The sequence below is a fragment of the Apis florea genome, unplaced genomic scaffold, assembly GCF_048593485.1.
Source record: "Apis florea isolate Af1SG1 unplaced genomic scaffold, ASM4859348v1 contig_3496_pilon, whole genome shotgun sequence".
NCBI lineage: Eukaryota > Metazoa > Arthropoda > Insecta > Hymenoptera > Apidae > Apis > Apis florea.
The window spans coordinates 7,641,938-7,668,720 of NW_028256773.1; the positions used below are offsets into that span (position 1 = coordinate 7,641,938).

General features: G+C 24.0%; 5 protein-coding genes across 11 annotated transcripts; 3 read left to right on the forward strand and 2 right to left on the reverse strand.

Annotated features, from left to right (window-relative positions):
- The first annotated feature begins 599 nt into the window (after nt 1-599).
- Nucleotides 600-1,565, forward strand: ATPsynF (ATP synthase, subunit F). Of its 2 annotated transcripts, XM_003690486.3 has the most exons (4): nt 600-734; nt 812-910; nt 1,190-1,306; nt 1,398-1,565. In XM_003690486.3, exons 1-4 carry the CDS (start codon nt 614-616, stop codon nt 1,424-1,426), a joined length of 366 nt encoding a protein of 121 aa, XP_003690534.1. In that variant the 5' UTR covers nt 600-613; the 3' UTR covers nt 1,427-1,565. The 2 variants fall into 2 exon arrangements, with proteins under 2 accessions (XP_003690534.1, XP_086769758.1); XM_086913632.1 differs by lacking the exon at nt 1,398-1,565 and having other exon boundaries at nt 1,190-1,341.
- A 735-nt stretch (nt 1,566-2,300) lies between these two features.
- Nucleotides 2,301-10,573, forward strand: Hel89B (histone acetyltransferase 1). Of its 2 annotated transcripts, XM_086913627.1 has the most exons (16): nt 2,301-2,464; nt 3,010-3,059; nt 3,296-3,543; nt 3,618-3,970; nt 4,040-4,382; nt 4,450-5,072; nt 5,155-5,930; nt 5,998-6,565; nt 6,650-6,944; nt 7,026-7,327; nt 7,388-7,701; nt 7,798-8,548; nt 8,650-8,928; nt 9,022-9,660; nt 10,027-10,266; nt 10,367-10,573. In XM_086913627.1, the coding sequence occupies exons 2-15, from the start codon at nt 3,049-3,051 to the stop codon at nt 10,222-10,224; spliced, it is 5,700 nt and encodes a 1,899-aa protein (XP_086769753.1). In that variant the 5' UTR covers nt 2,301-2,464; nt 3,010-3,048; the 3' UTR covers nt 10,225-10,266; nt 10,367-10,573. The 2 variants fall into 2 exon arrangements, with proteins under 2 accessions (XP_086769753.1, XP_003690530.1); XM_003690482.4 differs by having other exon boundaries at nt 10,027-10,573.
- Agps (alkyldihydroxyacetonephosphate synthase) lies at nt 10,499-23,118 on the reverse strand. Its single transcript, XM_086913628.1, has 6 exons — nt 22,979-23,118; nt 22,344-22,433; nt 16,159-16,439; nt 12,527-12,815; nt 11,787-12,096; nt 10,499-11,564 (listed from the first exon to the last, which is right to left on the reverse strand). The coding sequence occupies exons 1-6, from the start codon at nt 23,065-23,067 to the stop codon at nt 10,791-10,793; spliced, it is 1,833 nt and encodes a 610-aa protein (XP_086769754.1). The 5' UTR covers nt 23,068-23,118; the 3' UTR covers nt 10,499-10,790.
- Nucleotides 22,415-26,548, reverse strand: Nthl1 (Nth-like DNA glycosylase 1). Of its 4 annotated transcripts, none has more exons than XR_015293827.1 (4): nt 25,787-26,548; nt 25,167-25,560; nt 24,556-24,643; nt 22,415-22,433 (listed from the first exon to the last, which is right to left on the reverse strand). XR_015293827.1 is itself a non-coding variant. In XM_086913629.1 (3 exons), the coding sequence occupies exons 1-3, from the start codon at nt 26,462-26,464 to the stop codon at nt 24,612-24,614; spliced, it is 1,104 nt and encodes a 367-aa protein (XP_086769755.1). In that variant the 5' UTR covers nt 26,465-26,548; the 3' UTR covers nt 24,342-24,611. The 4 variants fall into 4 exon arrangements, 2 of the variants coding, with proteins under 2 accessions (XP_086769755.1, XP_003690533.3); XR_015293826.1 differs by lacking the exon at nt 22,415-22,433 and adding an exon at nt 24,326-24,442; XM_086913629.1 differs by lacking the exon at nt 22,415-22,433 and having other exon boundaries at nt 24,342-24,643.
- vito (nucleolar protein viriato) lies at nt 23,066-25,592 on the forward strand. Of its 2 annotated transcripts, none has more exons than XM_086913631.1 (4): nt 23,066-23,420; nt 24,149-24,345; nt 24,436-24,539; nt 24,599-25,592. In XM_086913631.1, exons 2-4 carry the CDS (start codon nt 24,254-24,256, stop codon nt 25,087-25,089), a joined length of 687 nt encoding a protein of 228 aa, XP_086769757.1. In that variant the 5' UTR covers nt 23,066-23,420; nt 24,149-24,253; the 3' UTR covers nt 25,090-25,592. The 2 variants fall into 2 exon arrangements, with proteins under 2 accessions (XP_086769757.1, XP_086769756.1); XM_086913630.1 differs by having other exon boundaries at nt 23,140-24,000.
- Nucleotides 26,549-26,783: the final 235 nt, after the last annotated feature.

Below are 26,783 nucleotides of genomic sequence, written 5' to 3' on the forward strand. Positions count from 1 at the left end.
TTTAATATCACGATTTTAAAATTAATTAAATGAAATATAATTTTCAATAAAAAATAATTTATATGCATATTTGTTATTTATTTATTTTAATGAAGAAGTTATTAAAAGTTTATTTTGAAATTAAATCATTATTATCTTAAATATGTATATGTGTATTTAATATTTATTCCATGAAATTTAAATTTTAAGTCATCTATAATATTAATATAAATAAACTCTTATAATAAAAATTTTAAGTAAATTTGAAGTAAATAAAATTTTTAAAATTAGATATATGTGAATAAAAGCATGAGTTTTCAAATTTAAAAATAAAACTTTTCTTGATCTATATTGAATAAAATTAATAACTAACATTATATTTATTATATTATTATTACAATTTATTCTGCAAAAAAATATATAATAAATTCAAAATTATTATGAATAATATTACTATTAAATTTTTATAAAATTACTAGCAAAAACATTATATAATAATTTAACTACATAGTTAGGGATTTTGTCTTTAAGTGATTGTATTCTGTATCCGAAATAACCTATATTCGGTATTACTTAGTTATTCATTGAAACGTCCGAAGTATAAGTACGTGTTAAATAATTTAGTCGTCTTATAATGACGATTAAAGAAAATAAATTCACTGAATTAATTAAATTTAAATCCTGGGGTTGTTATCCCGAAGGATATAATCCTGCAGAACATGGCCCATATGATCCTTCTCGATACTACGGGAAACGTAAGATACAGATCAATTTCAATTATTTCTTTAATTGCAAATGAATTAATTATATTAATTATTATTTATTCTTATAGCTGATACACCATTTGGCGATGTCAAACTTGGTGAATTATCAGCATGGTTTAGTCGACGTGAAAAAGGATTTAGACAACTTGCAGCATTAATTTCTCGAGGTATAAAGTCATTTTATAAAGTCTTACTGTAGTACACAAATTATATAACACTTATATTAAAATCTTTATTATTATATGTGCATAATATTATCAGAAAATTAATTTTAAATCAATTGATAATTTCTCTATATATTTTTATAAAATTTTGTAAAATTTCATAAAAATTTACATTTAAATCTGTATCAGTCATTAATATTTTCTTATTATATAAAACTAAAACTTATTATTATTATATTGTTACAAATATTAAAATATGTTCTAATTATAATAAAATTACAGCGCATTGGCGTTGGCAACTAAAATATTTACATCCCAGAAAAGCAAACATGGTTCCATTATATCAAGCTGCTATTTTAGGTTCAATATTTGGTTATTGCATAAATTACTTGCGTCTCAGTAAGTTTATATATAATCTTATAATTAATTATTAATTATAAAAATTAGTATATTAATATATTAATACCATATTGTATATTTTCATTTTCAGGGGGACATAGAAATTACAAATATCATTAAAACACTATGTTATTATATCAGTGTTTAACATAAAAATGTATTCAAAATGAAGTACTATTGTAATGATTTAGTTAACAAAAGTAAATGTCAACAATTTTGGACATCTATAATGTAAAATAAATATTATTCAAACATTTAATTATGTGTAATCATAGAATATAAAAAAATATTTAATATTTCATAATTTATTTCTTATTTTTTTTTATATTTTCTATATATATTTTATCACTTAAAAAGAAAATTTTATTATTTAAAATAATAAATATAAAATAAATAATATCAATATATAACAAGTAAATCAATGTAATAATTAGAAAAAATAATTAATATTTTAAATTATATATACATTTTTATTTTGATTTCTAACTTATATAAAAATTTCAAACTTAAATGTTTTGTATTGAAAAGTCTGTAAAAAATTGTTCATTATATACTAAAATCAAAGATAAAATGATTTATAAAATGGTATAATTACATAATCTTAATCTTAAATGATATGTAAATATATTGTAAATATAAAATTTTTAAAATGACGTAAAAAATGTAAAAAAAAATTTACCAAGAATCATATGAATAATTGAATAGAAATATTAAAAAGTAAGAATAACAGGAAGCATACATATGCATTTTGCGATCTTTAATAATGAATTATAAAGTAATTTTAGAAAGAAGTAGCGCTCTTAGAATGTATGTGTACGCGGCATAATTTCTTTCTACGCATAAAGCATGTGCAACTTAATGTGATCATTGCACGAAGAAAACGTTGATTGGTTCATCGATCTATAAGATGCAAATAATCCACCAATGAGAGTAAAATTGGGGGACAAAACTCAGGTTCCTCTGCAACATGGCTGTCAGTATAAATTTGATGCTTGTAACATGCGTTTCTCTCCGAAAAATTTGACAAGTAGTCTGTCTAGCTGTCGACTTTTTCGAAATATACAGCGTAATGTGATTTTCGGGGAATCAATACAGTGGGAAACGGCTATGCGGGTTAGCTGAAACCTAGCAGTTAAATACATTGTATTTTAAAATCAGGTATGCTAATGATCCTTCATCACTATTTATTTATATGTCCATATTGTGTTTTTTATAATATCTCAAAAAAGAACATGTTATGCTTAAATTTCTTAATTAAAACTTATATCATTTTCTCTAATTTTTTCATTATATAGATCTCCAAACTTTGTATTGATTAAAAAACATTCTCGCAGATGTCATCTATCATTTTCTTCATTAATTAAACTGTAACAAACTTTCGCTCTTAAACTTGACAATCGATTTTTTTTATTTAGATCATTTTCTTCTTTTTATTAAATAAATAATAAATAATATATTATTTATTTTGATATTTCCTATACTCTATTTTATTTTGCACAGTTAGTGCATTTCATATTTTTAATCGAATTTTTGTGATATTTTATATTTTAAATATATATACATATATATACTTTTATATATTTATATTTATTCTCTGTAAATATTAACATTATATATAATAATTTTTAATAATAATCTCTCATTTGTATTTGTAAAAATTATATATAAATATATGTATACATATTATCTTATTTTGATTTTAGGGATTTATAGCTGTTCATTGATCAACATTACTTATAAACATGACATCAAGGTAAAATACTGATAATTATTTATTTAAAATAAAATATATAAAGTAATATGATTGTTTATAATATTTACAATTATAAAAATAAAATATCTTATTATGATATAATAATGAATATAAATTTAATAATTAAAAAATATTATTAGTAAAATTTACATATATTTTTGTAAAATAGATTGTTATTTATAACTTTATATAATAATAAAGAGAATTTTATGACAATTATAATGCATTTCTATTAGGCTGGATAGGCTATTCATATTATTAGAAACAGGGACAAATGCAGTAACTAAAAGAGCTGCAGCACAACAGTTAGGAGAAGCACAAAGATTACATCCTCATGATTTACATCATTTATTAGCAAGAGTTTGTACTCTACTAAAATCTCCACAATGGGATACTAGAGTTTCAGCTGCACAAGCTATACAAGCTATACTTGCTCAAGTCCCTGTTTGGGATCCATTACCTATTAAAAAAGAAACACATACAGGTAATTAATTTTATTTTTGTTGTTATTTAAATTTATTGTATTTTATTTCTAATTTTATAACTTTTAATTGGTAGAAGATAGTGGAATAAAAAAATCAAATAATAAGTTAAATTTGGAAGATTTTGATATGGAAAAGATTTTAGCACGTAGTTCACATCTTACTGGATCAGAAGGCAGTGAATATGATTTAATTGCTGTTGATGGAGAACAAATGCTACTTCCCAATCAAGAAGAAAAAATTGCTGCTAAATTAGGTCTTCATCCACAATTAATAGGAGTTGATACATCAGAATTGTTTACAGCTGAAGATCTTACTCCAATAGTATTACCACCTACCTCAAATATACAAACTAAAATATCTCTGAGTGAAACATTAAAACAATCTGGTGGTCTTAGTAGACGTGAAATGAATAGAGCTAGACGTAAGGTAATATATAATCATTTTATTGAAATCTTATTATCAAAAATATGGTTGTTTAAAATATTTATTAAATAGGCACGACAATCGGTTTCGAAACGTTCACGAGAATCGGATGACCATCGTAACAACGAAGATTATCATAATAATTCAAATGCTCAATCTCCCGTTAGTACGGGAGAATTAAATAAAAAAATTAAATTAGAGGAAGTAATTTCATCAGAAATTGGCATTAATTATACACAGACTGAATCAAGCAATGGAGTACCAGATAGTACTGGTTGCTGGCCGGAAACTTTGATAGATTGGCCTTTAGAATCGTTTACAGAAAATCTTTGTCAAGATTTATTTAGTCAAAAATGGGAAATAAGACATGGCGCAGCAACTGCGTTACGAGAACTCATAAAACTTCATGGGAAAAGTATGAAAATATTAACAATTATAAATTACAATAAAAATGCAATAAAATTAATTAAAATTTACAACAGGCGCAGGTAAATCAAGGGATCAAACTATAGAAGAAATGGCAGAAAGTCATTATCAGTGGCTTATTGATGCCGCTCTGCGATTATTATGTGTCTTAGGACTAGATAGATTTGGCGATTTTGTTTCTGATCAAGTAGTTGCACCTGTACGAGAAACGTGTGCCCAAGCACTAGGTTCTCTTTTATTATTAGTGCCAAATAAAAATGATAATGAAGATAAAAATGGAGGAATTATAGGAATACTTTCAGTTATGCTAAAACTTTTAGAACATGACGAATGGGAAGCTAGACATGGTGCATTACTTGCACTTAAATATTTGCTTGCTGTACGAGATGATTTATTAGATGACATTTTACCAAGAATATTTCCAGCTACTATGAAAGGTCTTTCTGATCCAGTTGATGATGTAGGTGCTGCTGCAGCAAGTGCACTTATACCAGTAGCATCTGCTTTACCACGTTTATTAAAACCATCAGAATTGGAAGCAATTATAATTCGTCTTTGGGAACTTTTACGTGAACAAGATGATCTAGCAGCAGCATGTAATAGTTTTATGGGATTACTTGCTGCTATACTTTCATTACCTTCGGCACGTGCTTGTCTTACACCTCAACCATTGTCGCAAGTAAAAATCAGAATAATACAATTGCTATTTTTTTATACTGTTTAATTTTTATTTTAATATGGTCTTTATAAATATATTCTAGGTTTTACCACGACTATGGCCATTTCTTAGTCATTCTAGTTCGAGTGTACGTAAAGCCACTCTACAAACATTACAAACATTAACTGGAGATGACGGTGCTCATAATGAAAATAAAAAAGAACGATGGGGCGAAGGAGGTGGATTTGTATTACAAGAAGCTCTTCGTCATGTTTTTCAACGCGTGCTGATAGAACATGTAATTGCCATACAAGATGTAGCTGAACGTGTTTGGGAAAATCTAGTCGTACAAAGTGATCTCGAACTTCTATTGCATGCTGCGTGTCCTCTTGTCAGCACTTGGCTCTGTCTTGCTATGCAACCGGAACACGTGCCATTTAATCCGAACTTACTAATGATAATAAGTTCTAGTAAAGCAGCTAAAAGTAACCAAGTTATTGGTATTTGCGATGGACAATCAGATGTTACTAATAATGGAGGAAATAATAATGTCAGCACAAATGTAAAATCCATATCTGAATTAAAAGTTTATATTGGTGGAATTGAAACTGTAGCTCAAAATATAAGAAAATCAAATGTAGTTCAGGCTCGTTGTAGAGCTGCACGAATGCTAGGATTGTTATCGCATTACGTAGTACAACCTGCACCAGGTGTTACCTACACACCAGATGTACCTAGTCCTTCACTTTGTTATGCTAAAGTATTACTGGCACATCTTAATTCGCGCTCGGCATTGCAACGCACTGTTGCAGGTTTAACGATGTCTCATTGGGCGACTGTAAATAACATGAAACCTCCTACAATACCAGATATTCTAAGGTATAAAAATAAATCTTCCTATATTACCTTTAATTAATGTAATATAATAATAATATGTTTTCAAAAGGAAGAGACTATTGGAGTGTTTGAACGAATGCGTATACTATGACGAGATCGCCACATCTTTTACTCGTCTACTACACGACAGTCGTGATTACATTGCTACTCTCAAACATTATAAATTGCCTGTTCCTATCGAAATAGATGCATCGGGAGTAATGACTCTCGATCAAATTGCAAATCTTGCTGGAAAGCCAATTTCAGAACTTTGTGCCATGGGCAATGCAACAAGCTCCGGAGGATCCAGCGGAAATATTAGCGGCTCTAGTACGATTAAGTTGAAGCCAAAGTTGATCGAAAGTTTAGAAGATAGACGAAAAGCATTAGAAATAGGTGCTGCCGATACAGCAGCCCAGCAACTTTCGTACAATGTTATGTCAATGGCAGCACTTGCTGGTGCTGCTACGATGTTACATTGTCTTCCTCCGTCCCCGCAACCTTTGAATCCATTGGTAAAACCATTAATGGAATCTATCAAACGTGAAGAAAATGAAGAGTTACAAAAGTTAGCTGCAAAGCATTTGTCATATCTAGTTGATCTTTGTGTAGATAGAAAACCTTCTCCTAATGCAAAGGTATAATCACAAAACAATTGAAATGATTAATATAAATAGTTACTATGTTCTTTTAAAATAATTTAATATAATTTTATATCGTAGATATCGACCAATTTATGTACATTCCTATGTTCGGATATTGAATTTACACCTCGTGTGAATTGTAATACAGACTCAGATCTATTTGATGGAATTCTTACTTTGAGCAATAGACAAAAACATGCTGAAAGAATAGCTTATAATCGAGGCGCCAATAGTGGACTTGGTGGAAGCAGAGGACCTGGTCGACCACCAACAACTGAAATTCCTTTAGAAGAACTACTTGCTTGCGAAGAACCTGAAGCTAAAGCTGCTAGAACTCGTCGTCGTGGAGCTACTTTAGCACTTACTGCTATAGGTTTGCAATAAAAAATTTTAATAAATGTAATATTAACAAATTATGCAAATTTATAATTTATATATCTTTTTATTTTTATAGCTACGCTATTTGGTTCACAATTACCTACACGTTTACCACATCTTTGGGAATTAATTTTACCGAACATATTACGTGAAGAGGATAAAATCGTTAGTCGTGAAAATACTCAAGAAGAAGTAAATCAGTTAATTTTTGGTTTACAAGTTTTAGAAATTATGGCACCCAGTCTTGATAAAGCTTTACTGCCTCCCGCTCTAGAATGTCTTTCATGTTTATGTCAATTATTGGCTCATCCTTACAAAGCTGTTAGACATATGGCATCAAGATGTATTGCTATATTAGCTACATTAGATACTGAAAAGGTATTATTTTCATTTAATATTTTATTAATTCTTGATCATTATATTAAAATTTTATTTCAGATTATGACTCATGTTACGCGCCGAATAATACCGCTTCTAGAAGCAACTGGCGGAGAAAAAATATATTCAACAACTGTAGTAGCACCGAATGAAGTAGATACAATAAGACAGGGTGGAGCTGAAGCATTAACGTGCCTTGTCGAAAGTTTAGGTGTTAATATTGTTCCATATGCTGTACTCTTTATGGTTCCTTTACTTGGTCGTATGAGTGATCAAAATCAGGCTGTAAGATTAGCTTGTAGTGCTACATTTGCAACACTTGTACAATTATTACCTCTTGATCCTGGTGCAATTGCAGATCCACCAGATTTAGTGTAAGTTTAAATTTTATTGATAAAAGAAAGTGAATGAACATAAATTTAATATGCATTCAATAAAAATTATGTATTATGCATTTTAAAATTTTTTAGAGAAAAGAAAGCACAAGAGCGACGATTCTTAGAACAACTTTTAAATCCACGCAGTATTCCAGATACCGAATTACCGATTTTAGTAGCTGCCGAATTACGTTCTTATCAGAGACAAGGCTTAAATTGGTTAAATTTCTTAAATCGTTATCAACTTCATGGAGTTTTATGTGATGATATGGGTCTTGGAAAAACATTACAAACTCTTTGTATATTAGCTTTAGACCATCATCGCAATCCTCATGCTCCACCAAGTCTAGTGGTTTGTCCACCAACTCTGACTGGTCATTGGGTATATGAAGCAGAAAAGTTTTTCGAAACCAAAGATCTTTCGGTATTACAATATGCTGGCACACCACCCGAACGTGAAAAATTACGTCCAAGAGTTACTTATCACAGACTTGTTGTAGCCAGTTACGATATAGTACGTAAAGATATTGATTATTTTGAAACTCGTCAATGGAATTATTGTGTACTTGACGAAGGTCATGTTATCAAAAATGGAAAAACAAAAAGTGCGAAGGCAACTAAACGATTGCATGCAAATCATAGACTTATACTCTCGGGAACACCAGTACAAAATGACGTTCTTGAATTATGGTCCTTATTCGATTTTTTAATGCCAGGTTTTCTAGGCACTGAAAAACAATTTGCGGCAAAGTACTCACGTCCTATTCTAGCTTGTAGAGAACCAAAAGCTGGTCCAAAAGAACAAGAGGCTGGAGCTCTTGCTATGGAAGCACTTCATAGACAAGTAATTCTCTTTCTTATATAAATTATATGTATTTTTTTATTATAATTGTACATTTTATTATTTATATTGTAGATAAATTCTTATAATTTTATATCATACAGGTTTTGCCATTTTTATTGAGACGAAATAAAGAAGATGTTCTTCAAGATTTACCACCCAAAATTACACAAGATTACTATTGTGATTTATCATCGTTACAACGTATGTTATATGAAGATTTTCGTACTCGACATTCTGCTACTTTGTTATCTTCTACATCATGTACTTCCACCGGAAATGATTCACATGGTGGCCACGTTTTTGAAGCTTTACGATATCTACGTAATGTTTGCAATCATCCTAAATTAGTCTTGAATCAACGACATCCATTATATACATCAGTTAGTATAAATGTCTATATTTATTATATCTAAATTTATTTATGTTTTATTTACTTTATTACTTATTTATTTAAATTGATAATTTGTTTTTAGATATGCAATACATTGAAACAACAAAAGAGTACTTTAGCAGAAATAGAACATGGAGCTAAGTTACCTGCATTAAAACAATTATTATTAGATTGTGGCATAGGACAACCACAACAACAACAAAGTCGCAATTCTGTATCTGCTGGTAGTACTCCAGATAATCAACCACCGCAACAGCAACAATTAGTGAGTCAACATCGAGCTCTTATTTTTTGTCAATTAAAAGCGATGTTGGATATTGTAGAAAAAGATCTTCTTCGTATACATCTACCAACGGTTACGTACCTTCGTCTCGATGGAAGTGTACCAGCGGCACAAAGGCATTCCGTAGTAGCACGTTTCAATGCTGATCCATCTATAGATGTGCTTTTGTTAACAACTCAAGTTGGTGGTCTCGGATTAAATTTAACTGGTGCAGATACTGTTATATTTGTAGAGCATGATTGGAATCCCATGAAGGATCTCCAAGCGATGGATCGAGCACATCGAATTGGACAAAAAAAAGTAGTAAATGTATATAGATTAATCACAAGATCAACAGTAGAGGAAAAGATTATGGGATTACAGAAATTCAAACTTCTTACTGCAAATACTGTAATTTCAACAGAAAACGCGTCTTTGGAAACAATGGCAACAGATCAGGTAATATATATAAATCATTATATTAAATTATATAATTATAACTATTATAATAATAAAAACTTTTTAATAAATTTTTTATCTTTTAATAAAAATTTATTAAATATAATTTCTCAATATTATTTTTACATTTTTTAAGTTTCAAAGAGATACTGTATAGTAAATTTATTTTAATTATATATTAAAAATAAAGTATTTTTAATAAATCTAGTAATCTTTAAATAATTATTTAAATATTAAATAAATGAAATAATAATGAAAATGAAATAATAATATTAAATATATTTTATAAGATTTCTGAAATATTCTATGACAAAATTAACAAAATTTTCAGTTTATAATAAAATTCATTTAATAATGTATTTTTAGCTACTAGATTTATTTTCATTGGATGATAAAGGAAAAAAACAAGAAACAAAAGATGATGATATACCCAAGATTACTGGGGTTCCAGGCATTAGTCGTTCTGTCCTAGAAATTCTTCCTGAATTATGGGAACAACAACAATATGATGATGAATATGATTTTGACTCCTTTCTGTCTACTTTAAAGGCTGATAACCTGTGAGCTTATGATTTTATACATCAGTATCATCAATGACATAATAATGTAATAACATATTAATACATATTTAAAATTTTATCACTTTAAAAATGAACATATGTAAATCAGACCTGATAGCAAAACAGTGATTCTATTAATTTTTTAGACTGAAAATAACAAATATTCAATGAATGTATAAAAATATAAGATTTAAATTAGTTATAGATATATATATATATATAAAAAAAAAAAGAAACTTAGATAAATAAGTTGGATAATATTGATTAAGTACTAGAAGTAAGTAAGTTTTGTTTATTTATAATAACTTATAAAAATGTCGATACAATTACAATTCCGTATTTGTACCAAACAACACATGAGTCACATTTATTTATATTATACTAGTCTCTTCTTTTATCACTGTTACTTTATACCACCACACATAACAACGATAAAAATGGCAATATTGTTTTTTTTTCCTCCTGTTCTTATTCTAAATTTTTCTGAATAGAAACCATTCTTCTGAATAAAATGATTTCTGATACAGTAAGTCCCAAGCTATCACAATGTATATTTCAATGTCATTCACTTCATAGTTTTGATACACAATGTGAATCCAAATTCCCAGCAGCAAATATATTATGAGGATCCAAATGTGCTTTGGCTGCACGATAAAGAGATACACCTATTTTTCCTACTGTTTCTGAATAGAAACAAGAACGTAATTTTCCTACACCATGATGATGCGATAAAGAACCACCACTTGCAAGAATTTCTTCACGTGCAATGTGTTCGATAGTTTCATATGTTTCTACCGGATTCGAAATATTTTTATAATTAAACGCCATATAAAAGTATACACAGCAACCAGCGTCATAAGTCTGCGTAACACGACAAGAGATAAGATAATAATCGATTCCACGCGAATAACATTCTCTTGTCACTCGTGATTTCACATTTCTACACAATGATAATGTACGACTCCATGAAACAGATGTTTCAAATGATTCAGCCACAATGTAGAAATCAAGACCAAGATCTCGAATATATGCTATAACAAACGTTAGAATATAACCTCGTTCACCATTTGTTTCTCCTGCTGGAATACCATTGTGCTGCTTCGCGATATTATAAATTTGTTGTTCTTGTGCTGCTACCTCTGCAACTGTGTCACCTTCGAATAATAAAGTAGCGACGCATATTTGGTCCCATTTAAAACGTTTTATCCTAGTAATATAAACTTCTTTTAATCCTTGTAGAATTAAACCAGCCCAATTAGATTCAGGTCGCAACATTTGACCGAATTGGAATTGTTCATTGTCCATCAATCGTATACTAGCAGGTTGACATCGTGCCTTAGCTACCTGATTTATAAAAATGTAAAATGATAAATGATAAATTTTATGAGAAATAAAATTAAATTAGTTTTAAAATATTAAATGTTTAATGTTTATAATAATCAAATTTAATTTTTTAAATAATTAAGAATTATTAAACTTTTAAAAAAATGGTCACAATAAAATCATTAAAAACATGTTATTACATTATTAAATATTACAATAAATAAATATTAAATAAGTATTTACCTGACGCAACGCTGATACACCGGCTTGAAAATGTGGGAAAACTATGCTACCATATTTAATTACTTTCGGCAATGATCTAACTTTTATCACCACTTCTGTAACGATGCCCAAAGTTCCTTCGCTACCAAGGATCATATGGTCAAAATCAGGGCCACAAGAAGCTCTTGGTACTAATATACCTCTTTCTAGTGTTATTTCTGGATCTTCCGTTCTACCGGTGACCATTCGTACTCGTACAACTAGGTCTTCAATGTTCCCATATCGATTCTTTTTCATGCCACTTGCTCTCGTTGCAACCCATCCACCTAAACTGTTCTTTCAAAAAATATAATCGATCATATGATTAATATCCTTGCAATTGCATAAATAATATATAATATTTGACTATTATATATATACCTATACCTATATGTGTACAGGATGAAATTAATAAAACACTAATCATTTTCGAAACTATAAGATAATTTTAATTTTTTTAAATGAAAATAAAATGTTGCGAAGTATGTTTATCTATTTCTCTAAAGAAAATACTATTTGTTTTTATCATTTGACAGTTTTATGATATTTAATATCATCGAGACCTTCATTTATTCGCATCTTTTTATTTCACGCAACTAAATATGACAAAAATAATAAACTTATTTTTTAATATTTACTAAAATTTTGATTTATTTTTCACATAAAAATGAAAAAAAGAAGAAAGATAAAAATTTTTTTCATTATAATAGAATATCGCATACCTAGAAAATTCGTAGGAATCAGGTTCGTGACCAGAAGTTAGACCATGTAATCGTAGTTGTTTCTCAAGGTCTTGACCGATAATACCAGCTTCACAACAGGCAATTAAATTTTCCCTGTCTATCCATAATATGCTATTCATTTGCGATGTATCCAGCGATATTATTGTTCGTCGTTCGTTTGCCGGACAAGAGGAAGCACCGCTTACGCTTGTTCCACCGCCAAATGGAATACAAACCAATCCATATTGAGCACATAATTTAATTATTTTTACGACGTCATCATGGCATTCTAAAAATACAACATATGTATATATATACATATATAAAATTCTCGAAAAATCAAATTTCAATCGTTTAAATTCAACAAATTTGATAAAAATATGATAATTTTTAAGAAAACATAAATAAAAAACAAACTTTAAAATTGGAAATCGTAAACATATTTTTTGAAATATTTCTAAGAAGATACCAAGAATTAAAAAAAAAAATTTGTTTTTTAATCATATCTATGAATATATTAATATTAATTAGATATCTATCTTAATTGATTATTTTTAAATCATTATCATATCAATTTTAAAACATTTTTAAAATAATTTTTTATCGTGAAGTAGTAGAATATATGTATTTTTAATCATGCATAATGCAAATGATAACATTAGATAAGAAATTACTCAAATGTAAATTATAATGAAAATATTCATTATAATTCATTGAATAAATTTATAAAAGAAAAATTGTCAAATTGAACATTTTTAGAACGTACAAATAAGGAAAATTAAAAAATACTTAATAATTAATTACTTCTAGTTATGTGAAAAATAATTTTTTACAGAATTATTCAATAATAAATGAAATTTATATTTTTATATAAAATAATATAACAAATATGCTATTTAAATTAACCTTTTTTAATTTAATTTTTAATTTTTTTTTGTAAACTTATTAGATTATTATTTCTAAGATGTTATTCTAATTTGATATGTTATCATAATTTGCTTTCTACGATGATTATAAATAAATTTATTTTTTATAAATTATAAATAATTTATTTTTCATGTAAAAAAAAATGTAAGAAAAAATAATATTAAATTATAATAGATATAATAAATAATTATATTTTTTTAAATTAGATATAATATATATATATTTAAATACTTGCATATAAATAAGTTTGATTGAAATTAAATTAAATATTGAATATATAATGATATACATAAATTTATACATATAAATTAGAATATCCTTTATAAAAATAGGTATATATATGTATATGCAAATAAATATAAATTAAGATTAATTTAATAATCAATGAATCAAAACATAATATAAATTAAATTATATAATCAAATAATAATATAAATTAATAATAATTTAAATATTTAAAACATTTAAAATAAATATTTAAGACAAAATATAAATTATAATTGTTTCAATATTATTATAAAATATAAAATAACAACAAAGAAATATTATAAAATATTTTTATAATATAATAACAATAGTTTTTTTATAACGTAGAAATAATTTAGTAAAAGTCAATTTTAAATGAAATAACTATTTTTTTACAATTTTCATAGAATAGTAAATCTAATGAATCATAAGAGTACTAAAAAATATATAAAAATACTAAACTATATTCTAAAATTTATTATTTTATTTAACATTTTTCTTAATCTTATGAATTTCATTGTGAAACATATTCAAAGTAAATCACATGCATCAATGAAATATATCAATTTTCATTACATTTTGGTTTTATCATATTAGAATCTATTTCATTAATACTTCATTAATAGATTAAAATGAAAAAAATTAGGAAAATATTATATATAAAATATTTTTTAATTTATTAAAAAATATACAACAAGTATATAAAACAAGTTTTTAAATTTTTGTATTTTCTTTAAAATTAATATATTAATTTCAATTATAATATATTTTTAATAAAATTTTTATTTTTGTTATGCATATTCTCAAATTAAAATATTATAGTTAATCTTATGTTTCTTCAATAAACCTATTATTTACTCAACAATATTGCAATTATTTAAATTTAGTATATTCAAAAAAAAATAGAAAATCATTTTTACATTGATTCGTTTAAACATTATTAGACGCAAATTGTGTTAAGTTGTATGCATCTATGAATACTTATTACCAAGACATTGATTTTTTCAACGGCACAATAACATCCTTTAGACGTGCAATTGTGGCTTCTTTTCATAATTCGAATATTAAGTATGTATTGTATGTAATTTTTTTTCTTTTTATTTTTATTTTTCTATGCTTATTTTTAATGTCTTTACAAATAAATCAATTAAAACTAGAATTTTATATAATAAATAGTTATATAATAAATAGTTAATATATTTAAAATATAATATTTTAATACTCTTTCTTTGTTAACTTTTACTAGTCTAAATCATTCGTTAATAAAAATAAAGAAAATTTCTTAATATTTTAAATAAAATATAATTTTCTAATTCAATAAAAAAAAATTTTTGAAAAGACATAATCATATAAGATAACAAAAATGTAATTTTATAAAAAAGATAATTTATATAAAAGATGTAAATACGTATAATGTATAATAATGAAAGAAATATATTCGAAACGAAAGATTATATTAATTAGATATCTATTTTAATTATAAAAGTTTTCATTATATAAAAGTTTATATTATTTGTATTCAATATTATTTAATATTACTTATTCATCTTTACATTATCAATTCACATTATAAATAGAAACGTATATTATACAATGACTATTATAAAGTAATGTAAGTCAAGGTTTGAGAACTTATCTAGTTTCCAGATATTTAAATAATGATATTGTAAATAGCTATAGATATTAAAATGATACGTATCTTTGAAAATTTAAATGAATATCTTTTAACTTTTTAAATCAAATTTAAAAAAAAATTTCTTATCAATAAATTTTAATAAATTAATACTAAAACTATATGTAAAAAGTAATTACAAACTACTTATTATTATTTTATAATTTTATAAAAATTAACACATGTTTTATTTTCTCTTCATTATTAATTAAATACGCATATTAAATATTGTGTCACAAAACGGAATTAATTAAATGTATATTTTGACCTTAAAAGAAACAAAATAAGAAAATAAAAAATATTTAATACCAAAAGATATTTTAGGTTTTTTCCACAAAAATTTATCAGCACATTTTGCAATTCTAAAAATAAAAAAAAAATTAATATATATGTATAAATTAAAAAGTTATAATAATTATAACAAGAATATAAAATAATAATAGATTTTTTGTTTGATATCAGAGAACCGCTATACCACTAAGGTGAAAATATACTAAGAATAGATTGAATAGGTTTACAAATCATATTATAGGTTCTATTTCAAAATATTGAAATAACATCGTTTGAATTCCATCTATGGAAAATTGAATTATTAATTTTTTGTCAATTTCCTTTAATTTCTCAAAATTTTTTCTTTCCGTTCGCTACTGACATGTATTAATTTGTCTTTTCTTATTTTTTTTTATTATTTATTATTCTTTATTATTGCATTTAAAAATATAAAATAATCATTTTAAGATGATAAGACAAGCAAATAAATAAAAAAGATTAATTATAAATTACTTACTCGGCCAGAGTACAATATCCGGTATTCGATCAAGCGATCCATGCTTGAGGAGATATATTTCCCGAAGTGTATGTCCGTGCGCTCTAATCAATCGATCGATACCTTTTAAGGAATATTCAATTTTTAATTCTTGAATTGCTTCCAATTGTTCCGGCGAAATGTTTGATTCTGGTAGATTTGTTGGTATAGATTGTGACTCCCGTCTCTCAGATAAATCTATACCAAATGTGGTTTGTACCCATTTTGTGAAATATGGAAGTTTCGTGTTACCAATGGGATATCTGTAAATATTCTATTTGTTACTGATAATAAATTGGAATATTTAACAATAATAAAGTTTTTAAAAAATTTTCTAATCTTTAATATTAAGCTAATAATTATAAAGAAATTTTATTTTTTAAATTTCAATTATATATTTTTTCGTAATTTTGATTTATAATCAAGTGATAATAATTTTTAGAAATATTTATGAATGTAAATTTTAAAATAGAAAATTTTTCATATTTAATCATGTTAAAACGTTGCTGCATAGATTTGCATAGATAGTTTTTTTTTTAAATAATATATCTTATCAAACTTATTTTTCATGAATCTAATATTTTCATAATTATCAGTCAATTATTACATTTACAATTATATTAATATATTACAGTTATTTAAAAGATATTGATCATAATCTCTTTCCAATTTTAATTCTAACACTAAGTTTTTTTCTGTCTTCAGATTTTATTTTTTTAGTTCTTTATATATTTTTGCTAAAAAATTATTAATTTTTTCACTCATTAAAAATAATTAACATTAACATCATTATGTCAAAAATTAAAAGAAGAAAAGAAATAAAACATCAACGTTTGTCAACGTTTGGATTAAGATCATTATCATTAATAATCACCCGTAATTAAAAGAAAAAAAGATGGATTTTTTAACGTATGCATACACAATGTATCATGGCAATAAATTAATTGATAATATATAAGTATTAAAAAGATGGATTTATCCTTTTTTTATCGTAGCATTATACTTTATCATTTTGCATTACATCGTAACATTACATTCTATTACTGTTCGTAGTTTGCGTACGAGCGACATAGTTGTCTTTGAGCAGTGTCTTAAAAGCAAAACAAATAATTTACGAAACTAGTAGAATGGGGGCTTGAAATTTTAGATCCTATTAGGCCAAACTATATTGCCTGTTGCCTTGCTGAGCAATATTGATGTATGTAATTCTACGAAAAACGTTAAAAAGAAAAATGTAATGTTATTATTCCAGCAATGATAAAGGACTAGTTTTGGTAATTAATAAGAAATTAAAGTCACTGAAGATTTTCATGACTAATAAAGGGCTTCTGGAATTGGTATGCCAGCATTCATCCATATGCCCAATAGTATTACAAGTTTTAATAAAAAGTATTAATATATCGATTATTTTTCGTAATTTGATTCTTTTTCACATGTTATTTTTTTGACGCTTATGTAATCTCGATTTAAATAACAAAAAAAGTCTAATATTACTTTGAATATTAATTATATAAAATATAGCAATTAAATAAAATATAATAATTTTAAATTAAATATATGTTAAAATATGACAACAATGACTCGATATCGAATACAATAAGATATTCGGATATATTCTTAATAATAATAGATACAATAATTATATACGATGTAAAAAGTATTCATCAAAATACTTTTTTATTTCATTAATATTTGAATTTAAATAAAATCTATATCTATATCTATATATATATTTATACAATTATATATTTACACAATTATATACACGTGAATTAATTATTAAAATTACATTTATAATTTAAATTATAAGAAAAAATTATTTTAAATAATTATCATTTTGTATTAGAAATTTTTATCTTGAATAATAAATGTGTTGAATAAATGTAGAATAAAGTACAATGTACAATGTAAAACGAAGAATAAAATACAATGCGAAAAAAAAATATTGAAAAATTATTTTAGACTTTGCTTGTTTTATGTTTAAGCTTGTAGAATCAATTTACTAAGTAGAAAATGGCAGGTACATGTATTTAATCATATTTTTAAGATCGAAGCAAATAGAACTGAGGAAAATAGAATTTCTTGGACAACATGATATAATACAACATTATATAATTTATATATGTGTGTGTGTGTATATATTATATATGTAATATTTACGAAAATTAGGTTAGATTAATATATTTATATTATTATTATTAGTACATTATATGCATCTCAATTCGAAGGAATGTTTTATTGATATAACACATACACTAATATCTTTTTGATAACTTGAAATAATGATTGAACTCATATGAATAATTTTTCACATTATATATAAATCAATATTGAATAAAATGAATTAAAATATAAAAATATGAAATATAAACATAAACATAATCTTTTCCAAAAATTTGCTTTCAATCAATAATGTAATAGAATATATAATATTATTATTTGATGAGCATTGCTATCAGTACCACTATATTCTGAAATGTCGTATCGATATTTTTTTATTTGAAGATACCGGATGAACAAAAGACGGTATAATGATTGAGAATATCGAGTGGATATTACGTTTGATGTAGACTGTTGATTTTTGTAGCGTGAACGAGGCAGTATTCATAATTAATTAATGAAGAATATTATAGATATATCCGATTTCTAGAAATATATCTGCATTGAATGAAATAAATAAAAAAATAAAAAGAGATGTTCTTTTAAAAATGTTTCTTTAAAAAGATAAATAATAAAATAGATACAAGAGATAGAATTTTAGATGTATAACAATATATTGTAATGTATTGTAATATGTACAATGCGCATAATGTAATGCATGTTAATGTGAAGTATAATTATAATATAAAAAAAATATAGCAAAAAAAAAAAAAGAAAAAAAAAATAAGTACAAAAAAATCTCATAATTTTATATAGGGATGAATAAACAATTAATTGCAATATAGATAAAAATATTACAATAAGTATCAAATTCAAATAAAAATATATTTATAATTTATTCACTGTTAATAATAGTTATGTTAATAAATTCAATTTTTAATAAATAAATAAATAAATAAATAAATTTTTTTGAATAGAATGTCAAAGTATAAGTAAATTTATATATAATTAATAAAAGCCAGAATTTTTTATTCCCAACAAATAAATAATTCTTTCAAAATTTTACATATAATTATCGAGCTGATAGAAAGTTGATAAATATTTAGGTAATGAAGTTTTATTGTAATTTCTATGGAGCTGCAATCGATATGTATTATTAATTCAATAATTTTTCTGTAAATTTCAAATGCACTTTTTTATATCATTTTTTATACAATTATTTAAAAACAATATCTATTACGATTATAAACTATTTATATTTATTTTATATTATTATATTTTATTATTATATTATATTTATTATAAACTATTTTTTATTGATTTATATTATAAATTATAGACGATAACGCATATAGATTTTAATTATATAATATTTTATTTATTTAACTAATTCTATCGATCCAACAGATGTTTATGTATTTATGACTTGCATATACAACAAAAGTTTACATTTTTTAGTTTACATTCACATTACAGTAGAAATTCCAAATATTCCAAAAATTCTTATCCTATTTGCTGCAATCAAAAAAAAAATTGGCTTTAGGAAATGACTTAAGGATATTATGATAATATTATGATATAGATAAATATATATAAATACATATTCTATTAATGAAAAATATGAATAATAAAGATTTTTTTCTATATCAATAACTTATTTATTGCAAATTTCAAATTATGTCATTATTGTAAATTTTTGTAACGACGTGTATATCAGACTAAGTACAATATAATATATTATAAATGAACAAAGAAAAAATTTGATGATTAAATGATTCTAAAAATTAAAACAAACACAAAAATTATATAAAAATTAAAGCTTATTTTTCAAATTATAAGCAATTTAATTTTTATTTTATCGTTGCTTCTTCATCTAGTAAAAAAAAGTAATTATTTATAAGCTTTAAGTTTTAAGAGGAAAGTTATTTGTGTAAATTTATTTATTTATTTATTCATTTTAATATATCCAATTATCCCTTTATTTTATTAGTTTAACACGATTCAAATAATATTTATTTTTAAAATTTCTGTTCTAAATTTAATTTTTTTAAAAAAAAATATTACCATAATTATATTTCCATAATTATCATTTCTTAGAATAATGAATTTGAATTTTATTACAACTTAATTATGTAATAAAAATACAAATTCTCATAAATATCTATATTAATTATAGCGCGATAGACTCTAGTGTTATAATTTTTTTTATTGTATAAGTTTTTTATCGTATTATGTAATAAATTGTATCGACATCAAATTGAATATGAAGAGACCAAGGCGTTAAAAATTTAAGTTCAGAATAATTACATGGATTAACAAACTTTAAACTTTTCATTTTCAATTACTAATAATTTTATTAAAATAAATTAATTTTAATAATATTAAATAAATTAATTCTAATGAATAATCAATTGTATATCAGTAATTATATATTTTTTAAATGTGATAGATAATTTATATTCTAATTTTTAAAAACATCTAAAAAGATTTTGAAATATTTATTAAAATTTTTAATTTAATTTAAAAATGATCATTAAATGAAATGTTTAAATTTTTTTTCAATAAAAATAAAAACTCGTCCCGAAAAAATTTAATAATCGAATTTTCCCTCGATCCTCGATCTTAGATTTATATAATTCTTACAAAAAGTTAAGGATAACAACAAGATTAATTAAATATAGAAACGCTGAAAATTAATTCTGGCGCAAACTCAATACTAGGTGCTTTAGCAAATGCTTTAGTATTTAGCTAATATTCATAAATAAATTAAAATAGTTCGTTTAGATTTATGATAATGATTGTAATTTATTATTTTTTAATTATATATTAATTGAATTCTATTTATTTTAATCGATTCATTCGATATAAATCTAATTTTTATTTTTAAATTATAGTCACATATTTAATTATAATTTATATATTTATTTAAATAATATGAATTCTTTAAAAATTACAAAATCTTGACATTTTATTAAACAAATTAATTATTAAAAAAATTAAATTATTTTAAAAAAGGAAAAAAACAAATTTAACAAATGATAATTATTTTATAATTAGATAATCGAAAAAATATTTATTATATACATTATATATTATATATTACAATATTAATTATTATTATAATAATTATTATAAAAATTAAAACCAAAAAAAGTAAATATAACTTTTTCAATTTATATCATATTTAATATTAGTATAGGTATTATTTAAATTTGTATATGAAAGTGCGAAGTTATGTTTTAATATTAAATTCGAGAGGAAGAGGAGAATAAAAATAAATGATACATAATGTACATAAACGTTATTTGATATGCAATAAAAATCTGTAAATATGAATCTGCAAATAGTAGTTGGACTTTAATCTATCTTTAATTGGTAAAAAATTATAAGAAAATTAAATATGCTATTTATTTTTTTGTCTTTAATATTATTATAAATACATATTTTTAATTTTATATGCACTTTTCAAATTTCTTATTAATAAAATTAATAATAAAAAAAAGTAAAAATTTATTTTTTGATTAATTATTAAAATTATATGCATAAATGAAAAAAATATAAAATCTGAAAATATGACAGTAATATCAATGTAAATATAATAAATAAAAAAATATTAACATCAATATAAAAAACAGTATCAATTTTCATTTTTTAAAAAAAGTTATGATAAAAAAGAAATAATTTAATTTTAATTTTAATTTTAATGTGATAATAGATAAAATATATGTATATAAAAAAATAATTATATTATTTTTTTCCAATTTTATATATCATTAATGTTTTTCATATTATATAATTTGTGAATTTCTTTTTTAATTATAATAGAGTATACATATAATGAATATATAATTTATAAAACTTTATCCATTATAACATAAAAATATATTTTATATATATGTTATATATTTAAAGTTTATTCATTTTTTTCATAATATAAAACATTTAATCAAAATATTAATAAGATAACTATAAAACATTTATCATTAATATTAAAATCTTCTAAATTATATCAATTGAAGATAAATAGATTAAGATATAAATGTATAAAGATAAATTATAAAACTTACCTATTACCAGTAAATTCAATAATATTATTTTCGGTCACACGAAATTCGGAATCCTTATATCCCCATCCATTCCATTTCAGTATTTTTTGTCTTAAAAATTCAAAATAATATGATTATTTATATATTCTCATTTAGAATTAAATTATTTAGAAAAAAAATGAAAGAGTTGCGAAGAAAAATTTGTAAAACCGTCGGCGCGCGCGTTTTTTGCACCACGTGACTGATCGAGCAACCAATCGGTAAAAACAGCATTAGTTTCTAGATAGCAAGTACCCGGTAAATAGATTTTGTTGAAAAAATATTATCTAATAACAAAAATAATAAAGGAAGTTAACCATTCTGATATTTTTGTCATTTGTTGCAAAAATAAATTATGATATTCGAGCATGAAATCATAATTGTCATCGAATGACAAATTTTATCGATCGATTTCTTTCTCTTTCATGCTCGAATACGAAGGGTGCTTTATATTCGCAACATCTGTCGATGAGTCACCTAATATTCAAGGCGTGGCAGTAACTAATTTATCAAGATTGTGATTCTTGTATGATAATTTATTGCAATATTGTTTCTAGAGCGCACGCTGGAATTTACATGAACTGACACAAACTAGAAATTGCCGGTACAAAACTGACCTTTCTTTTGGAACAATACTCTCGAAATGGATGGGTCCATTTAAATTCTTCACATTCTCGTTTGTTTCATTTTTCTGATTAGTCGTCATATCTTATTGACTGCACCACGAAGGGCCTAACCTTTCGATCCGCACAACACGACCAGAAAACCGTAGATGCTTGAGCGCGCGCTCTTCGCGGCACTGTGTTAAGTATTGACACGCGCACCGGCAAACCAAATTTAAATCAATAGAGCCCCCGCCCTGTGACTACCCACCTACCGACTGATCTCGTGAAAAGAACCAATCACTTATACTTGATGCGTTCTCGGTGTAAATAACGAACAATTTCTACTTATTAGCAGTAAATCAACACACTACATTCAACATGTTTTCTGATGTTATATCTTACTAGATTGAGGGATTCTTTTCATGAAAATGATTTCTTACACATGCGCAATTAGGTATTCTATATAAAGAATTCATAGTGGTCTTATATTTGTTGAATATTACTCATTTATAATAAAAATAATTATGAAAAATATAATCAAACTATATAATAATTATATTTTAAATATTGTAGAATATTTATGAATTTTTTATTTCAATCATATAAGAAAAATATTAATATAATTAAATATAACCTAAATACAATGATACAATGTTAGTTGATCTGGATTTTAACTTGATTCATTTAATTTGTTTATTTTAATAAATTTTTTTGAATGAAAAATGTTTTTTTTTATTTCAAATAAAAATATATAATTTTTTCTTTTTTTTTAAATTATTTTTCAACTTAAATGAAAGTGTAAGTTATTTTTCATTGTTGAATTATCACAACTTTAAAAAAGATTTTCTTATACAATTCAACAGTTTTATAAACATAAATGTGCATAAATATACATTTATTTTTATAATTTCAAATTTTAATATTATTATAATATTTGACAAAACTTTTTTATAATAAATAATATATATTTTATGATAAAAAATAGTATATAAATATTAATTAAATATTAATAGAAGCACATGATAAGTTTTTTGGTAAGTTTTCTTTTGAAAATATTTTATATTTATTTAATTTTTTATTTATGATCAAAAAATATTTTTTACAAGTTAAGAAATTCTCACATTTCTTTTTTTTAACAGTTTATATTAATATATGTTATATCATTTATATTTTTTTATATAGGAAATTATAAAAACTAAAAAACTATATCAAGTAATTATAAGTTATTAATATAACCTATAAATAAAATACGTGTGTACTTACGTGTATACAGCGCTAGATACAAAAATGCAACCAAAATTACTTAATGTAAATAGAATGCCCAGTCAACCAAAAAAACGTAGAAAAATTAATCTTGTATTTGATGAGAACAAAAGACGGTAATTTTTACTTTTTATTAATTTTTCATTAATCTTATTTACGAATTAAAATATTATAAATGATATGTTTGTCTTATATTTTTATAATAGAGAATTTCTGAAAGGATTTCGTAAAAGAAAATTACAAAGACAACAAAAAGCTAAAGAAGAATTGCAACAACAATTAAAAGAAGAAAGAAAAAGAATTAAACATGAGGAAAGTATACATACGTGTAAATTTTGATGTCGTGCAATAATAAATTATTGTTTTTACAGACACGAGAACGTTACAAAAAGTTATTGTCAAATCGTGACATTCCTGAAATTCAACAATTATTATCTCAACAAGAATATGAAACAGAAGGACATACTGTTAGTATATTAGAATTAAATATTGATGATTTAGCAGAAAAAAATGCATTAATTGGTGAAAATAAAGGTACTAATAATTCAGAAAGAGATAGGGAAATAGAAAGTGATAAAAATTCTGAAAATGATGAAGAAATTATAGGAATGTCTATAAAGGAAAAGGAACAAATTAAAAGTTCAAAAGAAAATATAAAAAATAAACAAATTGACAATAGAAAAGATTTAAAGAAAGCAATAAAAAAAGCTGCATTAAAACAAGTGAAAAAAAGTAAAGCATTTCAAAAAAAACAAAAATTAGAACGTCAAAAAAATAAAAAAGAAAGTATGAGAAAACGTAGAAGAATTGAAAAAGCTCAGAAACGTATTGGGAAATCAAAAAAAAAGTTAAATTGTTAGGTTTTTCAAAATTTTCTTTTTAAATATTATAATAGCATAATAAACAGTTTTATAGTATTATATCTTTTTTTTCATACCATTTTTTGTATTTTTTGTAAATGGACATATATCTTTATTTAGGCATTCATCACATTTAGGAAATCTTGGTAAACATATTTCTTGACCAAATCCAACAAGTAAATAATTTATCTCACTCCAAAGATTTTTTGGAAGCCATTCTTCCACTGCAATTCTTGTATCTTCTGGTGTTTTAGTTGGTTTTTTTACCCATCCCAATCTATTACAAATACGATGTACATGTGTGTCTACTCCAATACCAGAAACTTCACCCCATGCTATTTGCATACATATATGAGCCATTTTTGGTCCCACTCCTGATAATTGACATAATTCCTTTAATGTTTTAGGAATATCACTATCATATTTATCAATTAAAATATTTGTTGTTTTTTTAATGTATTCTACTTTTCTCTGAAAAATAAAATTTCATTGAATATATAAAACAATGTTTAAATATTCTTTTATATAAATATAAATCCTTTTTTATAAAAATCAAAAATTAAAAGTTTTTCCATGATATCATATATAATTCCATAATATATTTTATATAATATAAAATATCTAATATATCATATTTTATATAATTAGATGTTAAATCTAAAAATTATAAAATTAATTATTAAGATATAAATTGTACCTTCCAAAATCCAACCGGATATATAAGTTTTCCGAGAGTATCATCAGGAGTACCTGCTATTATTTCTGGGGTACAACCATAAGTAATCAATCTCTGCATAGCTGCATGAGTTACTTGATCTTTAGTTTGACTACTAAGCATCAATGCAAGTAATGATTGATATCTAGCAACTTTAGCAGTAGCTTTAGGATCTGTACATTTGTGACAACCCATTTCATCTACAGGTGCTGTTTTGTATTTCCGCATTTCTTTAATATTCTCTACAATAGTTTCCCAATTTGATGGTTCCCATTTATCTATTATATTTATTTCTTCTTTCATAGTATCCTCTTGTAAATTTTCAATTTTATTGATTTTTGAATCACTTATATTTTTCATTTCTTCATATTTAATTTTTACTGGAGTACGTTTTTTTTTTTCAACTTTTTTTAGTGAAACAACTTTATCATTAAAATATTTTGATGTTGTCGATATATCTTTATTATGATCTTTATTTTCTGATCGTAAAGATCTTGATGTTATAAGTGCATCATTTAACTTTAATTTTTTACTCATTTTATAAAAATTATTATATAATGTTGTACAAATTAAAATTCTAAATAAAATAAAAATTATATCATGTCGATATAATACGATGTAATTCGAATAAGTTGATGTAATATAATTCGAAGATAACATAACCTTTTGCGCTTTCTTAAAATTAATAACAAACTTTTCTACACACTATGCGCATGCGTAGAAATAAATATTAATATATATATATATATATATATATATATATATATATATAAATACAAGAGATATTACAAAAGTTTCAAAGATTTCAAATACCAAAATGAAAACAAAAATTAATATACAAAAATGTGGATTAACGCTTATTTTTTAAATTATAAATAATTTATAAATTATATATGTATTTTTACTTACTATTATATCATTATTAATTTTTATAAATTAAATAATTTGATAAAATTGCTATATTTCAAATATAAAAATA

Excerpts from the sequence above, each read along its gene's own strand:
- ATPsynF (XM_086913632.1), top strand. The coding sequence starts at position 614 with ATGACGATTAAAGAAAATAAATTCACTGAATTAATTAAATTTAAATCC. Across the intron at positions 735-811 it reads TTCTCGATACTACGGGAAAC|CTGATACACCATTTGGCGAT; the intron begins GTAAGATACAGA and ends TTATTCTTATAG. Across the intron at positions 911-1,189 it reads TGCAGCATTAATTTCTCGAG|CGCATTGGCGTTGGCAACTA; the intron begins GTATAAAGTCAT and ends ATAAAATTACAG.
- Hel89B (XM_003690482.4), top strand. Across the intron at positions 5,073-5,154 it reads CACCTCAACCATTGTCGCAA|GTTTTACCACGACTATGGCC; the intron begins GTAAAAATCAGA and ends AATATATTCTAG. Across the intron at positions 7,702-7,797 it reads GCAGATCCACCAGATTTAGT|AGAAAAGAAAGCACAAGAGC; the intron begins GTAAGTTTAAAT and ends AAAATTTTTTAG.
- Agps (XM_086913628.1), bottom strand. The coding sequence starts at position 23,067 with ATGACGACTAATCAGAAAAATGAAACAAACGAGAATGTGAAGAATTTA. Across the intron at positions 16,440-22,343 it reads ATTGAATTTACTGGTAATAG|ATATCCCATTGGTAACACGA; the intron begins GTAAGTTTTATA and ends GAATATTTACAG. Across the intron at positions 12,097-12,526 it reads GATTCCTACGAATTTTCTAG|TTTAGGTGGATGGGTTGCAA; the intron begins GTATGCGATATT and ends TTGAAAGAACAG.
- vito (XM_086913631.1), top strand. The coding sequence starts at position 24,254 with ATGCAACCAAAATTACTTAATGTAAATAGAATGCCCAGTCAACCAAAA. Across the intron at positions 24,346-24,435 it reads TTTGATGAGAACAAAAGACG|AGAATTTCTGAAAGGATTTC; the intron begins GTAATTTTTACT and ends TTTTTATAATAG. Across the intron at positions 24,540-24,598 it reads AAGAAAAAGAATTAAACATG|AGACACGAGAACGTTACAAA; the intron begins AGGAAAGTATAC and ends TATTGTTTTTAC.
- Nthl1 (XM_086913629.1), bottom strand. The coding sequence starts at position 26,464 with ATGTTATCTTCGAATTATATTACATCAACTTATTCGAATTACATCGTA. Across the intron at positions 25,561-25,786 it reads ATCCGGTTGGATTTTGGAAG|AGAAAAGTAGAATACATTAA; the intron begins GTACAATTTATA and ends TTTATTTTTCAG. Across the intron at positions 24,644-25,166 it reads TACAAAAAATACAAAAAATG|GAATGTCACGATTTGACAAT; the intron begins GTATGAAAAAAA and ends GTTGAATTTCAG.